Source organism: Chlamydomonas reinhardtii, chromosome 13, assembly GCF_000002595.2.
Source record: "Chlamydomonas reinhardtii strain CC-503 cw92 mt+ chromosome 13, whole genome shotgun sequence".
NCBI classification, from domain to species: domain Eukaryota; kingdom Viridiplantae; phylum Chlorophyta; class Chlorophyceae; order Chlamydomonadales; family Chlamydomonadaceae; genus Chlamydomonas; species Chlamydomonas reinhardtii.
Window position 1 is genome coordinate 1,109,505 of NC_057016.1, and position 16,919 is coordinate 1,126,423.

The 16,919-nt window shown below is 61.9% G+C and overlaps 4 protein-coding genes across 4 annotated transcripts; 2 read left to right on the forward strand and 2 right to left on the reverse strand.

Moving 5' to 3' along the window:
* Window positions 1–15: 15 nt before the first annotated feature.
* CHLRE_13g569326v5 (uncharacterized protein) lies at window positions 16–3,231 on the reverse strand. Its single transcript, XM_043069345.1, has 2 exons — window positions 1,754–3,231; window positions 16–567 (listed from the first exon to the last, which is right to left on the reverse strand). Exon 1 carries the CDS (start codon window positions 2,442–2,444, stop codon window positions 2,184–2,186), a length of 261 nt encoding a protein of 86 aa, XP_042917320.1. The 5' UTR covers window positions 2,445–3,231; the 3' UTR covers window positions 16–567; window positions 1,754–2,183.
* Window positions 3,232–4,051: 820 nt separating this feature from the next.
* On the forward strand, window positions 4,052–8,402 carry CHLRE_13g569350v5 (uncharacterized protein). Its single transcript, XM_043069346.1, has 7 exons — window positions 4,052–4,526; window positions 4,771–4,839; window positions 5,099–5,240; window positions 5,687–5,799; window positions 6,333–6,467; window positions 6,768–6,956; window positions 7,242–8,402. Exons 1-7 carry the CDS (start codon window positions 4,308–4,310, stop codon window positions 7,476–7,478), a joined length of 1,104 nt encoding a protein of 367 aa, XP_042917321.1. The 5' UTR covers window positions 4,052–4,307; the 3' UTR covers window positions 7,479–8,402.
* A 411-nt stretch (window positions 8,403–8,813) lies between these two features.
* CHLRE_13g569400v5 (uncharacterized protein) lies at window positions 8,814–11,517 on the reverse strand. Its single transcript, XM_001693665.2, has 5 exons — window positions 11,376–11,517; window positions 11,027–11,189; window positions 10,480–10,792; window positions 9,854–10,262; window positions 8,814–9,617 (listed from the first exon to the last, which is right to left on the reverse strand). The coding sequence occupies exons 1-5, from the start codon at window positions 11,402–11,404 to the stop codon at window positions 9,443–9,445; spliced, it is 1,089 nt and encodes a 362-aa protein (XP_001693717.1). The 5' UTR covers window positions 11,405–11,517; the 3' UTR covers window positions 8,814–9,442.
* A 144-nt stretch (window positions 11,518–11,661) lies between these two features.
* CHLRE_13g569450v5 (uncharacterized protein) lies at window positions 11,662–16,723 on the forward strand. The gene is made up of 6 exons (XM_043069347.1): window positions 11,662–11,898; window positions 12,146–12,255; window positions 12,538–13,459; window positions 13,654–13,784; window positions 13,996–14,293; window positions 14,485–16,723. The coding sequence occupies exons 1-6, from the start codon at window positions 11,866–11,868 to the stop codon at window positions 15,532–15,534; spliced, it is 2,544 nt and encodes an 847-aa protein (XP_042917322.1). The 5' UTR covers window positions 11,662–11,865; the 3' UTR covers window positions 15,535–16,723.
* Window positions 16,724–16,919: the final 196 nt, after the last annotated feature.

Below are 16,919 nucleotides of genomic sequence, written 5' to 3' on the forward strand. Positions count from 1 at the left end.
TCCGCCTTTCCTCTCAACCTAGCGACCCGGGACAGCAGCCTGCCAAGCATATCACCAGCCAAGCACTAGCACTGCCTTACTTCTTTCCACATCGTACATGCCGCCAGGCACATTGAATACCGCAAGTCACGCGTAAAGGCGCGACACCCTTGCCAGAACTTGAACCCCACCCAACTCTGGCCGATACAACCACTTGTTCCCATCCCACATATCAAAACCTCAACCTTGTTGTCCTTAGCCTTAGCCTTGCGATCCTTAGCCTTAGCCTTAACCCCCCGCATACCGGAACACAGCCTTGCCATGCTTAGCCTTGTCGACCCCAGTCCACGAAACTCCCCAAAACTCCCCAACTGCGCCCCACCCCAGCCACTCCCACCCCCACCCCGCCCGCACATGCCCCCGCCAATGAGCCCCTGTGAAAACCCGCTCTCCTTTCCGGGGCCGCCAGGGTGTTTCCCACCCTCCGGTAGGTTAGGGGCCGCCACGGTGTTTCCCACCCTCCCACGCCTCCCAATGGGCCAGCGGCTCGTTGTGTGCCGGCTGTGCAGGTACCTCCACATTATGCAGCTGCAGTAAGTCGGCGTGGTCGCGCACGAAGTTGCAAATAATGCTGGCAGCATCGGCCGGGTCCTGGCGCCGCGAGCTGGCCCCGCTGAGGGCCCTGGTCTACCACGTCGCCACTCATTAAGGTCAGTGTATGTGCTCTCGTTGATCGCCGGCAGCGCGGAAGTGCGGAGTCGGGGAGTGCGGAGTGCGTGCGGAGACCGGGCGCCCATACCGTGCATAGCGAGCCGTGAGCGCGGGGGTGCTCACCGACGACGAGCTGGGGGCGGCGCTGCTGGCCAGGGTACGGCATGTGGTGCTGCTGCTGGGGCACATGCTGGGGTGGCGGCAGTGGGCAGGGGGGAAGGTGGAACGCAGGCAATCTGGGGCTCAGGCAGGTTGGGCAGCTTCATTCATGGGCTCATGTCGATGTGGTACCTGCTGTGTGTTTGGCTCCGGTACATACAGATCCCCGCCGGCGCCAAGTTGACAATCATCACGGATGCTTGTCACAGGTCCGCTACGATATCAGAGAGCGTGGTGGGGAGCGAGAGGGGCTGGCGGGCGCTGATGGAATGCATTATCCGGAGTCTTTTGCTAGCAGTAGCGCTGGTGCTGATTTGCCGCTTGCGCCTGCTTGCCTCATGTGCCTAGACAACAACCATCCTTATCGCCCACCAATACACAGTGGCACGGTGTTGTATCTGCCGTACCGCTACCACGCACTGCAACAGCATCACTAAGGACGGTGGAGGGAAACTTGTGTCGGAGTTTGGCAGGTTGGGCATTTCTCAACACTCAAGTGAGCGGCGCCCCCTCAACCCATCCCATCTGCAACCCTCGCCTGTGCTCATCGTCACCTGTCCCCTCCGCCTCCTCCTGCTGCGGCCTCAACCCCTCTCCACCGGCGGTATCCGCAGGAGAGCACGGAGGCGGCCCTGGTGCCCCGCTACACATCTTGTTCTATAGCTAGCAGCAGCCAGGACGAGCAGACCTCCGCAAGCACCATCATGGTGAGGGGGGAATGTGCGGGAGGGAGGCGCTGTGGGGGCTCGTTTTCACCGCTCCCAGTAAGGAAGCAGCCGAGACACAGCAGAGGCTGGGGAGTGGCGAGTTGGGGTCTGTGGGGGTCTGGGTGGGGATGGTGGAAGGCGTTGCGTGCTGGCGTGGTTGTGAGTGGTGCGCGGCATCGTGGCAGCCTCATGCCTACCGGTCCACTGCCATTCACCCACACGCACGCACCCCACCCCACCGCCCCCTGTAGGCTGTGGACAACAAACTCGCCTACCGCGGCGCCTTCACCACCAGCCTCATCACCAGCCTCGCTCAAAGAGAACAATTACAACGTCAAGAACAAGTGAGCAGTGCAGCCAGTGCCCTATCCTGCCTGATATGCCTACTGGCCCCGTCTCTCATGCAGGTGATGTTGACTTGTTGATGAGTTGTCAACTCGCTGCCGCCCATGCATGCACTGACTGCAACTCTTCCCCATCCCGCTTCGCACCTCCCACCCCTTCCTCCTCCCCCTGTGCAATACCACACACACGTACATCCTGTGCAACACCCTGTGCAACACCAGCCACACACAGATGAGGCTAGTATCGAAACCTTCGGCCTCAGACGGAGGACGTGGCGTGGGCTCAGCCCACTTTTCCCTTGCGAGGGAAAGCCACCTTTTCTTGTTCGAGCAGCCCATCCCTTGAAAAGATCTCGGTCTGGGTGTGCTGCTTTTCGGTCGGCGGGGCAAGGCACGTGGGGAACTTGGTCGCAAAGGGTCGCAAGACAGGTGCGGATGTGGGGTCTCGGCTTGGGTCTCGGTGGGATGTGGGTGGGGTCTCGCGCCGGCTCACACTCTTCACACTCTTGCACAGGCTGTGTTCTAGGGCCCGATGTAGAGACATGGCGGCTAGGCCACGGAAAAGAACATCAGAACTGTCACACGGCATGTAGGGGCGTCCTAGGGCATCTCCCACGGCGGGCATCTCAGGAGGGCTCTGAACAGGCCCGAATCAGAAGCAGCCATTCATATGACACCATGCAGCAAGCTTTCGGGTGCAGATGCTCAGTCCTGGTGAGCACGACTTTGTTAGCCAATCAACCGCTGCATGTCCGGCGCGGAACGCTCTGAGCCCCACCCAAAGGCATAACGTATGTTACAGAGCAATAATGGGGTGTTAATGTGTGTAGGCTGAGTCGGCATGAGTCGGCAGGGATTTCGTGCGGTCGCGGCCCGAGTCCGACCGGTTGCAAGGTTTTTCAAAATTTTGAATTGTCACAATTTAAAGGCTAATAAGACAAACCCACAAGTGCATTGCGTAGCAAACTTACGACAAAAACGGAAGCTAAATCCAGAACCTCACGAAAACGCTCGCTTCCTTATTTGCTCGCAATGGGCACCGCCTGTAAATGATTTGCTTTCCCCGCACTTATAACGGGCACGCAAGGGAACTGCGGAAAACTGTTGAAGACGGGCTTCGGTCTGCACGAGTTCGCGGCTCACAAATCGCGCTATTGAGGAAGTATGGCAAAACAATGAAATCGCGCTCCGGTGGCGAGGTCGCCAAACGGGCGCGACTTTGGCGGTCTGTGTAACAGGGCCTACCCGATGCCATTGAGCCCGGTTCTCCTCGGCGGCTATTCGCGATAGTACTGCATGTGACCCAGGGTCGTTTTCAAAGGTCCATTTTGACCATATACCCTGGCAGCTTAACAATTGTAATCCGCATCCTTGTAAACTCCCCGCTTCCTCCCCCCCCTGCGATACGACAGACGAGCACTGCATGCAGATACAGCACATCGGCATGTGTGTGAAACTGTGCTTGGCTGCGCGCGCACGTGTCATGCGCCGTTGCCGGCGCGTATTACGGTATTCGCTGGCAGCCACTGCCCGGGTATGAGTCATGGTTGCGGGACTAGGGAGCCACCGCCTCCTGCATGGGCGGCCCCCTGCTGCCCGACACCCCAGCCTGCGACACCTTTTCTTGTACGTTCATTTCTCGCAACGTGCACGCTTGTTTGTACATCGCATCAAACCAGGGGTGCATTCAAGCAATCATGGGAAGCATTTCATAATATGGCGCATACCTGCACTTTGCCTGTCTCATTCAGGCATTGGCCATTGACCACGTGTGATAGGAGGCATGGCGCATGGCGGTTGACATGCGCCTGTTTGTGCACGGCATGCTAGAAAGTGGCCAGGGTGCTGATACATGTCACATGGAGTAGCATTTTTGTGCTCATCATATCATAACAGCGCATTATAACCTCATTGCATGGTTTTGCGCTGCGAAGGCGCTGAAAATGCAATGCATGACAGTGGGGACAGCGGGGCGTTAGGCGTGTCGGTGGCACGCGTGTGTGTCCGCCACCGCTGCACGCGCAAAGCGGATCATAATTGGACGTGCGTAAGCAAAATGTATCATTATGGCTGCTTAGGGTGACCACGACTGGCATTGCTGTTGGCAGAAGGCGTAGTCGATGCTGCAGGTCGTTGAAGTACGGGGTTGATGCAATGCGCATTTCTGGCGATTCCCGCGGCCTGGTCGGCACGTCACAATGCTTCACTGCGCATTTAAGCTGTAGTCAACGCTGCAATTGGTTTATTGACTGGTAATCTGCTACGCGCTGCACCAAGGTCCAGGCCATTCAGGCCAGTTGGGTCAGTGCCGGTGAAAAAAATTCGCGCATTGCAGCGTAATCGCTACAGTCTTATTCCTTTACCTAGTACACGTTTCTCACACGGCCTGCACGCGCGTGTCAGAACGATGGCTACTGCCTCCTCCTCAGCTCAACTTGCCTCGGAGCTCAAGGGTGCCAATGTATTGCTGACGGGCATCACCGGATTCGTGGGTAGCGAGCTAGCGCGTCAGCTACTGGAGCTTGGAGCGCACATACGAGCTCCAACTCGTTGGCCAATTGACTCGCCCAAGCTTGCTGAGCTCAAGAAGAACTTTGACGGATTGGCTGGCGACGTGACCTTTGTGGTGAGCTATCAGCGCTACGCTAGTCTTGAAGCGGTATGAGGTCACGCCTGCGCCTTCATCCCCTCGCACGGGCCCCGCCACCTGCTTCACGACTCCGTGGGCGTTGCATGAAACACACAGCCTGCATCCCAGCAGGATGCAGCCTCGCCGCCATTTTAACGCTGTTCCGCACACGTCTCCCCAAGCTGCTCCACGCCTTAATCCCTGGTTGGCCCCGTTGCTGCCAACTCAAAATCACGAACAGGATGCCGACATCCGCTCCGAGGAGGCGCTGGCCCGCGCCCTGGACGGCGTGGCCTACGTCTTCCACGTGGTGAGTCAAAAGCAACAGAAGATCCTTATGTATGCTCCGTATGCGTGGTTTAGCACGGCGTGGTGCCACGTATCCCCCATTGCCTCACCCCCCCCCTCCCCCAACACACGCGCACACACAACCGCCGTTCTATTGGGCGCTCTCCGTGCGGGCTCCCAGCAGTCACGGCACGCCTTGCCACGTAACACCTACCCCAGTCCGCTCTACCCATCATCTCCCGCTCCCCCTGCACCCCGGTGCCCCAATCCGCACACGCCAGGCCTCGCCCTTTGTGATTACCTCCCCCAACCCCGCGGCGGACATTGTGGCGCCGGCGGTGGAGGGCACGGCGGCGGTGCTGCGAGCGGCGGGCCGGCACAAGGAGGCCATCAAGCGCGTGGTTGTCACGTCGTCCATGTGTGGTGGGTGCGGGTGCGCGAGTGTGGATTGGGTTTGAATGTGTGTGTTGGGGGAGGGGGGGTCCTGCTAGAGAGCACCAGGGAGGGAACCACGTAGGCCTTTTGTGTGTGTGTGTGTGTGTGGGTGGGTGTGTGCGCGCGCATGTGTGAATTGGGTGTAACGCGGTAGGTAGGCGAGTGCCTGTGGGCTGCTCGGCTGGGGTGTTAGTGCAGGACGGGCGCCCGGCTGTGTGCTGCACCGGGGGGCGGGGTCCATGTACACAGCACAAGAGTTATGCAGCTATGCTCGGCTGTGGTCGTCGTTTTGGCGCAGCTAGCGCCGCAATGCTTCCTGGCGACCGTCCATCAAACCTGCACGGGGTGGGGGGAGGAATGGCCCCTGCTCACCACCACCTCCTGTCCCGTGCCTACCTCCCCAATGCGCCGCCCCTGCCGCCGCACGTGCGCAGCCGTACACGACTGCCACGCCAAACAGGCGCCCAGCGCTGCCTCGGGGCGCTACACGGAGGCGGACTGGAACGGCGTGTCAACGGTGGAGGAGGAGCCCTACTGGGTGTCCAAGGTGGGAGGGCCGGGGGAGGGGGAAGGATGGGTTGGGGGAGGGGGAGGGATGGGGTTGGGGAGGAAGAAGGATGGGGTGGGTATGGGGTGGATGAAAGTTTTGAACCAGTCCCGTAAGGAAACAGTCGCGCTGCAAGGAGAAAGTGGGGGGAGGGGAAGGGTGGGGTTGGGAAGAGGGGAGGACGAGTGTGGAAGGGGGAAGGTTGGGGTGGGGGAGGACGAAGGATGGGGAAGGATGGGATGGGGGAGGACGAAGGATGGGGAAGGATGGGTTGGGGCAAGGGGGAGGATTGCGGTAGGGGACAGATGGCTGTGGGGTCGGGGCAGTGAGGGAGTGCGGCGGGAGAGGCGGTGTACGGCTGTGGTTTGGACTAGACAGGGCAAAAGCAGTGTCGGAAACCCCCTGCACCTCGCACAGACAAACACCCTGTCACCGTGTGCTTTCTGACACGCACATACATGTACACGACATGTCGCACGCACATACGCATGACCCGCCCCATCGCCCCACGTGCTCGGTCTACGCCCTGGCAGACGGAGGCTGAGCGCACTGCCTGGCGCCTGGCTGGGGAGCTGGGACTGCCGCTGTCCACTGTGCTGCCCAACTTCGTGATGGGGCCGGTGGCGGCGGCGCAGGCGGCGGCGGGAATCAGCGTGGGCTTCTTCAAGGTGCGGGGCGGGACGGGGGGGGGCGGCAGTGGGCGGCGCGGCGGCAGGCGGGGCGGCGGTAGGCGGCGTGGTGGTGACATGATCAGGAGCGATTTGGGCGGAGAGCGGGTGAGGGCGAAGAAAGTGGCGCGGCGCTGTCGCTGCGTGTAGCGGTTGCCTGTGATACAGGCGCCAGCGCTGGGGGTGGCAGTGAGACCGCTGCAGCTGCCTGGGGCAGAACCGCCTCCACACTCGCGCCCTGTCAGCTATCTCGCATCTCTGCCCTGACCGTATTTGACACTTTTCTTGTGGCGCACTCAGGGCTTTCTGGAGGCGAGCTCCGGTCCGGACGGCTCGGCGCCGCCGTCGGGTGTGTGGACGTTTGCGGACGTGCGCGATGTGGGTCGGGCGCACATCGCTGCGGCGGTGGTGCCGGCGGCGGCGGGCAAGCGCTACATCGTCAGTGCGCGGCGCTCCACGAGCGCCAAGTCCGTGACGGATGTGCTCAAGGTGGGAGGTTGCTGAGGTCGGGGTTGGACTTGGACCACGAGGTGGGGGTTGTGGGGTTGGGGTGAGGGTTGGTGTGGAGGTTGAGGGCTTCGGGTTTTGGAAGGGGTGGGCGTGGGCGTGGGACTAGGTCGGCCTGACAACTTACTGAGCTGAGCTGTGCGCGAGACAACCGCGGCATCGTGTCGCTGCTGCCCGCTGCCAATGGTCTTCACTCAACCGAGCACCCCATTTTCCACCCACCCATCCACCCACCCGCTCATCCGCCCAATGGCACCATCCACCCAGGCGCGGCTGCCGCAGCTGGCGCACATCCCGGACGGCCAGTCGGGCGAGGAGGCGGAGAAGGTGGACCCCAGCGCCGTTGAGTCAGACCTGGGGCTGGCGCTGACGCCTGTGGAGGACACCCTGTCTGACATGGCGACGTCCCTGCTGAGGCTCGGGCTAGCGGTGCCGGCCGGGGCGGGCGCAGAAGCCAAGGTGGCGGATGGGCAAGCGGCGGCGGAGGGCGCGGCGAAGGCGTGAGGGGGTCGGTGAGGGCGGGATGCCGGAAGTGGAGATGCACGGGGCGGGAGAGCGCGTGGAAGTGCGAGCGTGAGAGCCGCTTGCGTTCGTTTGTGTGCAGTTTTGAGTGCCGTGCGTGTAGGGTGGTGAGGCGGAGGTGCGTGTGATGTGGCTGCTGTACAATTGACTGATAGCGCTTTTTTGTTCTTACGTGAGCGGTGGTCTGGGGTGTGCGCTGGCAGGCTGAGCGGTGCGTATGGTGCATTTAGGGCTTTCGCATGGCTTTGTTGCAACAGGCAGTTTGTGCACGTAGAGCCATACCGTACTTAGAACGCTAGAACGCGGACAGGCACTCATCACAGCTTTTGGCGGAACTGTAGTCGTCAGGTAGGCAAGAACTCTTTCGGGTGCCGTATGGGCGTATGTGTTTGCCAGGTTCGTCCGGTGATATGAAGGCGCTCGGGCGCTGCACTCGCAGACGGCGGCGGCACGGGCGTGGGTTTGTCTGCGTGTCTGCTGGGCGGATAGAGCTCTGCTGCTACTGCCGGCAGGCCACATGCCAGCACTGTGACGAGCTGCTGCTGTGACCACACGTCGGGCGGCCTTGCCGAGGCGCGAAGTAAGGGAGCAACGGAGCGATGAGGCTCGCTCTGCGCGCACTCACGGCGCGCACTGCTGATAGCCGTAATATACCTTTCAGGGCATGCGTCAGACATGATCGGCACACGTAAGGCAGGCCCTGCTTGCGCAAGCGACTGACTCCGTGGGTAGTGTGGGGTTGTCGCCGCCCGCTGGACGGGCATCCAATCATACGTATTGGATTGTTGGGCGGGGGCTACGGAGTACGGGGACGTGATCGGGGGAGTTTGCATGCCGACACCACGTACGTACGGTACGCCTGCCTGGTCCCACGTTCAGAGAGATGTAAGCAAGTACCGTATTCGGTATTCCTGATCGCCTGGTGCGTGCGTGCCGTACTGTGCCGTGAATCTGGGGCGACCTTGCTTGTGGTAGATGCGGCGCAGCTCGAAGCAAGAGGCCCTTGAACAGTTCAACTGTTGACATACTGGTCTGGGTTTGGGGTTGCCAGAACAAGCGCTCACAGGCTCATTGATCCCTGATCCCGACACGCAGCACCAAGGTGCGAGCAGTCCGTCATACCCATCAGGGCATTGCACTCAGCGTTGGGTCAGGGTCTCAGCCAAGCACCCAACCGCCCACGTAGCCCAATTGTTGCGTGTGCTGAGAACGCGCATGTGCCAGCGGCTTCTCCTGGTAGACCTCCTTGCCACGATATAGAACCCAGGCAACACGAGGCGCCGTGCGGTGCACGCGGACGAACAACATAGATAGTTTAATGTATGGCTCACGCCCTGTTACAAGCTCACTGCACCGCAGTGCAATGCATTTCAATGCCGCAGGCGTCAGCCGCCCTTCACTCAGCCCTGCTAGTTTCGTTAAGCACGTCAATAGCTATAGCGTTCAGCCACAGCACCCATCATCCGTTGTATCCGTTGTCTCTTTGCTAACTATATATACCGCCGCATGTATGCTGTACTCACTGGCGGCCTGCAGCTTTATTTTGCGGCGTGGAGTTTCCGTAGTAACTAAATCAGCGCATTGCAACTAACCCCTCCCCAGCGCCACTCAGTTGGCCCACCGCCTACGCAGTTCCTAAAGTACAAAAACACTACTTGCTATCGTACAAACCATAAGTAGCTAGCTGCTCACTTAGCCCGACCTGTCATTGCAACGTGTGTCCACAGTGCTTATGTATGAATTGCCTGCTGTCAGTTGTCAGTTGTGTCCTACCTGCCACGCATACCACGGAACACACCGGCCTATGCCTATGCCACACGCCGCACATACTGTCAAGAGTCACACCAATGTGGTCATCAAGCTCACGCCCCAAGTTCTTAACAGTTACGGATCAAGCATCAACGCCGAAGCATCACATCCTGCTAGCGTCATTTGGAGGCGCGCGTTTACTCAGCCTCCAGCGGGATGGGGTTGTGGTCTGCGTTCTGGATGAAGATGCCTCCGCGCTTGCCCGGCACCACACTGCCGCCCATGATTTCGCTGTACACCTCGGGCAGCGGGCGGTCGTCGGGCGGCGACACCCACAGCCGCAGCAGGTGCCGCGTGTGCTCGGGGCTGTCCCTGTGGGGCGGAAGGCAAGGAGAAGAGGGGAGGACAGGGATTATTGGCATGGTGCCAACTGCCAAGCGATGCAAGTGCGTGTACCCGTACCGTGACTTGGGAAGCGCAGCCCCAGTGACTCCCTAGGGGCCCCCGTTCAATCCAACTGCAATTGCAACTGCAAATGGAACGCAATGCCCAGCCCCTGTGCCCCACCGCCCCTATCTTCCCAGTACATCTTCGTCTGCCTCCCACACCTGAACGCGCCGCGGTAGTGCAGGCAGGTGTGGTTGCTGAGCAGCTGCACGTCCCCTGGCTGCAGGATGTGGCGCAGCGACAGCTGCTGCGAGCACGCCAGCGAGTTGAACAGCTCCATGGCGGCGTGGTGGTCGGGTCCCAGGCGCGGCACCTCGGCGTGGCGCTGGCTGAGGTGGTAGTAGTTGTCGCTGTAGTTGACGGACAGGTAGCCCTTGTGGTAGTTGAACACGGGGATCTCGAAGAAAGGCTTCTTGCCCGCAGGCACCTCGCCCTTGCGGTCAAAGAACCACGAGTCAGCCAGCACGCGCGCCAGGTGCGGCGCGGTCCGCAGGATCTCGTTGTGCACGGAGATGGAAGACGACCAGCCGCTCTCGCCGCCCTCGGCGCCGTCAGACAGGCACAGCAGGCCTGGAGGGGGGACAGGAAGCGAACGGGTTGGGAGGATGAAGAGACAAGCAGAAGACACGAAGAAGACAGGAGCGCTGGGCACAGCTGTGCGTGTAAACTGTACGGTAATCAAACCCAGGTGGACAAGCGCGCAAGCCCCGTGCACTTGCCCCCACACGGCATGCAGTGTATCTAGGACCCGACACGTTCTCCCTGTCGCGCTGCTGCTGGCACTCACCAACGAGGTCTGCCGGGCCGTCGTTGTGCCAGGGCTGTGCGGCGTTGGTGGCGTAGAGGCGAGTGTTGGGGTCAGCGGGGTCGCGACCCAGGTCCTTGATGTGTCCGATCAGGTGGCCCTTGGCGTTCTGGGGCACGGCGCGGCCCCAGTGCAGCCCCAGGATCCACCAGGCCGTCAGCTGCTGCTGGCGGCTGTAGCGCTGCACGGGCACGCCGCGCAGCAGCGACCAGCCGCGGCCGTGCTGAGCCTGCTGACCCACATCAATCAGCGGCAGCGACAGCGTGGGCAGGTGGACATCAGCCAGGGACACATCCTGCGGGGCGGCGGGGCGCGCGGGAGGTAGCAGCAGCAAGGGGAAGTGAGCTAGGGTGAGGAGAGAAGGCCTGGGTAGGTTGCAGCAAAGAGGCGCAAACGGGGGGTGATGCGTTCACGGGCGGTGTCGAGGTCCCAAGGTTGCGAGCATCTTGGAGGCGAAATGCAAGTGTGCCAACGTGTCACCGGCACGACGTGAGCGTGACGTTTCGGCGCGAAGGCCCTCCCAGCTCACCTGCAGGGGCTTGCCGCTTGCAATGACCTTGTCCACGGCTGCATCAAGCTCGGCGATGTGCTCGGGCGTCAGGTGAAACATTTCCTTCTCAAGGCTCGGGAAGTCGGCCGCAACCCAGGCGTCGGAGCCCTCAATGCGAGTGAAGGGCACCACGCTACCTTGCCTGTTGGGTGGCCGAAATGGGATCGAAGTGGGAAACGTATGCAAAGAGTTAGATGTGGACAACTGGGTTGCAAGCGACAGACTCCTAGCAGGACGCGGCAGCTTGCAGCAAGTACGTGCCTCGTAAGTAGTCAAATCCGCACGCGAACAGGCGCGAGCACAGCGCTGGGGCCGCGTCGAAACTTACCGGCTGGTTGTGGGGATCTCAGAAGACATTTTAGCTATTTTGTAGTCAATGCGGATGTTGCGCGCGAACTTATGAAAGGCCTTGGAACTCTTCGCGAACGCTAAAGAGCTTAAGCTGGAGAATAGAGTATCTGTATTACTTGTACAAATGCCAGTAGCCCTGGTGTAAATAAATAGGGCTTGGTGAATGGGCCAGGCCACTCAGACCGCAACTGATTTTCGGTTGGCCTGGCCTGGCCTGGTGGGCTCATTTTTGATATGTTGCTTGAGCACTACTGGCAACGTTTACATACTTCCGCTGGCCTGACATAATTACAATATATTGTCACAAATGCCTGTCACAATGAGCCCCTTGCGCCGCTAGCGAACCACAGCGCTTACTCCGCGCCCCAGCATCGGCTCACCTCGGCTTACCGCATACGCGCAGCGAAGCTCCAGCAGCTTTCGCTCCTAGTTCTTAAGCTACCTACTACTTCATTTCTGCTCAGTGTATGCAGAAATGGACGCTGGACGCAACATCCCTTGTAAGTCGAGCGAGGTCAAATAGGAATGACAGCTTCTCGCCGACTCTTCGACTACCAGCCTTGGACTCTGGATTACGTGATACTATTGGCAGGACTTACCATTGAGAAGTATTCAAGCCTAGCCCTCAACAGCCGGCCTTGCGGCCTTTCGCGTTACCGGCACATGCGACATGCCCCGGGCCATGGTGTCCGCTTTAATAAACTTCAACCTTTCACTTACGCGCCTTTGCCCTTAACAACCACACAGGTTTCGTTTGCGCTTGTTGTCGCTGCGAGCGTATCTCTTCCTGCGCCTGTCCATGTGGCGCTGCTCGTCAGTGAGCTGGCCTTCGCGGCCACCGCCTTCTCGCGCTACAGGTGCGTACGTGCCCCAACCTGGCGCGGGCGGGCTGGTGCTCTAGAATGAGAGCTGCATTGCCTGACCCAGAAAAGCATTGGCAGTATGCCGTGCGTGCGGTGTCTGTGGACAGATGGTCCCCACTCCCGAGAGATGGTGCGCAGACATCTCCCCAGCAGGAGCCACGCACGCGTCTTGTTCGCCCCCGCCCTGGTGCACGGTTCCCGCACCCCCCCCCTCCAACTCCCTACGCCCCAGCTCCCCACCCGCCTAATCAACCCTGCCCCACCTATCCCACGCAGGGCATTCAACTCTGCCGCGCGAAATGGCGCCGGCTCCGCTGCGAGCTGGATCTCCTACGTCGCCACACGCCTGCTGCCCACCGCCTACGCCTCCTCCCCCTCCTCTCCCACTTCCTCCTATGATGATGAGTGCGGCGGCGACCAGGCAGAGGCGGCGGCGGCCAAGCTGTTTGATGAGTCCGAGGGCCATCTTGGCCTACTGGAGGGCGGGCACCTGATCACGCAGTGGTTCGCCGGCCTGGCCGGACCCCACCAACTCAAGCCCAGCCACGTGACTCAGCTGCTGTCGTACCTGCTGCTGCTGCCGCTGTCCGGCGCCGCTGATTCGTCATCTCCTGCTGGTGCTCCCGCCCAGTGCCCGCGCGTGCGAGCCTGGGCCTCACGCCTGATGACCATCCTGAACCTGAACCCCTCCAACAATGCCAATGCCAGCCACGACAACAACGCCTCGGAGGACATCTCGCCCGCCGCCGCTACCGCCACGACTCAGGAGGAGGAGGCCCGGCTGCTTGCCTGCAACGCCGAGCCGCTCACCGCCAGCTACCGGCCCTTGGTGTTCTACCTGCTCATGGAGGCCGTTGCCGCCGCCACCCACGTGGCCCTTCGACTGATGGGCTTCCGCGCCGCCGCCACGCCCAACGGCTGCGCCCAGGTGTACGTCTGGACGCCGCCCGCCGCCGCCGCCGCCACTGACGCCACTGACGCCACGGCCGCTGAGGAGACCGAGCCCTTGGTCTTCCTGCACGGCATTGGTCTGGGCCTGACGCCGTACGTGCGCATGCTGGGTCGTCTGGTGGCGGGCGCCGCCGGCCGCCGTGCCGTATACGCGGTGCAGTACAAGCACGTGTCCATGCGCCTCACCACCCGCATCCCGGCGCCGCACGAGGTCGCCGCCGATGTGGGCGCCTTTCTGATGCGCGAGGTACGTGGGCCATGTATGGCATCTACGGCTGTGAATGTACCTGCGGGCTAGCCGTCAGTCATGCTTGCGCTTGGCTCTGTTTGTGGCCGCCGCCGCCACCTATTTTACATGTGCCATCTGCCACGTGCGGCACATGAGAATCTTCCCAACCTTACCGCGCTGCCTCGTCACCCGTCCCTGTCATCCACCAACAGGGTGTGACGCGCATGTCGGTCCTGGCCCACTCGTACGGCACACTGGTCGCCTCGGCGCTCAACAAGGCCGCCGCCGCCAACCCCGCCGCCGCGCCCGCCATCACCCGCCTGACCCTGGTCGACCCCGTCTGGTGAGCGAGCGAGCGACGAAATACGAAGTTACTCAGCGAGCCCTACGGCCCTACCTGTCCTGGATAGCTGCCTGCAACACGAACACTGCATCCGCTCATCACTCATTCACGCACACAGCACGGCACTTATTCCCTCCCTCGATTTCTTTCCCTACCCGACCTCCTTTCCCCTTCCCCTTCCCCTCCCTTCCCCTCCCCCCCCACCCCGCAGCTTCGCCATGTTCCTGCCGCACCTGGTCCGCAACGCCATCTACCAGCAGCCCGTCGTGGCCGCCGCCACCGCCGCCGAAGCTGCCGCCGCGCCCGCCGCCGCCTCGGTTGGCGGCGGGCTGCTGCGGCAGCTGCTCAAGGGCCTCGTGGTGGCGGAGTTCCACTGCTCCGTGGCCCTTCGCCGCCGGCTGGACTGGACCACAGTCAATCTGTGGCCCTCCGAGCTTCCAGCCAACTCCACCATCGTGCTGTCGGGTCGCGACAACCTGGTGCCGGTGGCCGAGGTCCGCCAGATCCTGGTGAGTCACAATTCCACTAAGAGTTGTGGAATGGAAAGCTGGCACGTTACTCCACGGCCAGATGCCCCTGCTGAGCGGCCTTGTGCAGAGGGGAACTGGCTCCACAAGAGCTAGCTAGCACCCCCACCTTTCTTTGACGCCGTACTCACGTCCGCTGCCCCATGCGCGCCCTCCCATCCACACACGAACAGGCCAACCGCGCCAAGCGTGTCGCCTCCGACGCCAACGCCGCCGCCTCCCTGCCCACCGTGCTCCACCACGCCCACATCGGCCACGGCGGCTTCCTGGTCGACGCCGACGTGCAGTCTGGCGTGCTAGCGGCGGCTCTGGGCGTGCCCGCCGCCACCTATGCCGAGCGCATTGCCGCCGCCACCGCCGCCGCGGCCGCAGCCTCCGCCGCTGCTCCGGCCACCGCCGGTGCCACCGCCGCCGCCAGCGCTGAGAAGCCGGTGGCGGCTGCCGCCACCGCCGCCGAGGCCGCCGCCGCCGCCGCCATGGCTCCGCCCAACCCGGTCGAGATGTTCATCGCCGCCGTGCACAGCTTCGCTGCCAATGCCAACCTGCTCGCCGCCGCCGCCGCCAGCAACAAGACCGCCACGCCTGCTGCTGCCCCCGCTGCTGCTGGCGCTGACGTCGCGGCTGCTGCGACCACGGCCGCCAAGCACGTGGCGCCACCGACACGCGGCCCGCCCTGTCGACGCCGGCTGCCGCTGCAGCTCCTGCGCCGGCTGCAGCAGAAGCAGCAGCAGGCGCAGCAGGGCCTGTCCGGCCCAGGGGCCGACGCCACCGGTGGCTGTAGCGGCCGCGGCCCGGCGCCCGGCCTGCCCATGGGCTTTCCGGCTCCAGAGCTGCAGCTTGTTCCTGCCTTCGCGTACAACTCATCCGCAGTTGCAGGCTGTAGCGGCAGTAGCAGCGGCACGCGTCACCAGCAGCAGCACCCCTACACGCACAGCGTGCCCACGCCCGGCCACCTCTGGATGGTGGAAGAGGGCCGCCGCGCCAGCTTGCAGCACGCCACGCCCAGCAGCGGCTACAGCCGCCACCAGCACCACCAAGCGTCTGCTGCTGCAGCCTACTCCACTGCCTCGGTGTTACGGGGCTGTAGCAGCAGCGCCGTGGGCACGGTCGTGCGCCGCAAGCTGCTGGCGTCGGCGGCGGTTGGCTCGGCGAACGTGGCGTCTGCGGTGGTGTCCGTGGCTGCCCGCCGCGGCGGTGTCGCGCTGCCGCGCTTCTGCTGGTGACGCTGATGGTGGTGCATTGGGGGGGGCGGTGTGCCGCTGAGGCGGGTGGTCGGTCCTCGGGAAGTGATGTGTGCAGGTGGCTGGTGTGTGTGTGTGTGTGTGTGCTTGTGCTTGTGCTTGTGCTTGTGCTTGTGCTTGTGCTTGTGCGCTGTGTGTGAGATCGCGATGGTGGCACGGACGGGCGCGCTGTGGCGTGCCCGTGTCAAGTTGAGAGAAGATCGAGCGACATGAATGCCGTCCTCATGTGTTGCTGCTACGCTACGGACATTCCGGGACCCTGTACCAATAGTTGTCAATGCCTCGGCGCCTAGCTATCTTCTTTGGGTGGGTCACTAAGGCCCACACGTCACACTGTGTAGTGTGTGTGTAAGTGAGTGTGTGTACGTGCTCTGGAGTACAGCGGAAACAGCAGTAGTGAGAGCGAGAGGCTGCTGGTAGCAGGTCGGGCGTTGCGTGGCAGGAGGCTGGGTAAGTAAGCCCAGATGCACGCGGTGATTATTATTTGAGGCTTGAATCTTCATATCGGAACGCACACAACAGCAGGTGTTCCGCCAGAAATGCAGTTCATTCGTGGTCGTAAAGTTGCCGGTCGCGACCCTGTGTGTTTCCCTCGCCTCCTGCCACGCGCGTGTGCGCGGCTCAAGTGGACTATGAAGTTTTGACGGGACAGTACCGCACGACATCATGCCTATATAAATCCTTTCTCGGCTGCTGGTTCCGGCGATGTTGCCAGTTGGCGGTCTGTGTTTGGCATTTCTTCAAGCTGCGGGTGTGGCGGCCGCGGGAGCTGGTATGTGGCTCTCGAGGGGGGTCACGGGCTGTACGCCCGTGTGCGCCGAAGTGGGGACTTGATGTACAATACAACGGCACATAGAGAAATAAGAGAATGAAGAGGTGCCATAGACCTTGGACCGAGTCGACCGAGCATGTGATGAGGCGTGCAGGGTTGGCCTGCTAACGTGACACCTCAAACAAGTGCTTCATGCCCTGCTAGACGGTTTGCTGACTTGAGAGTGATATCCCAATTTAGTGCTGAAGACGCCACATGGCCTCGAGGAGTGGAAAGTAAGCGATGAGCCTGGGTAGCGGCGAGTGCCATGCATGTGTTCCGAGCAAAGGGGGGGTCGTGGTGGCCGCGCTGTGGCCCACACGACGTCCCCGCCGTCCACCCCTGTAATGATACGAGAGCACGTTTCCCATCCCATATTGCCTGGCCGCAAGAGGCGCAGCACAACCTAAGGCTAACCAGATCTGGGAAGGGAAAGCCGGCGTGTAATCTGGCGAGGGTGCTGCGACAACAGCGCGCCCGTTCGCACAGAAAGACGGGCCGTGACGGGCGCAGAAGTTAGAACCCCTTTCCTTTCGGTTGCGGCGGCAATACGGCA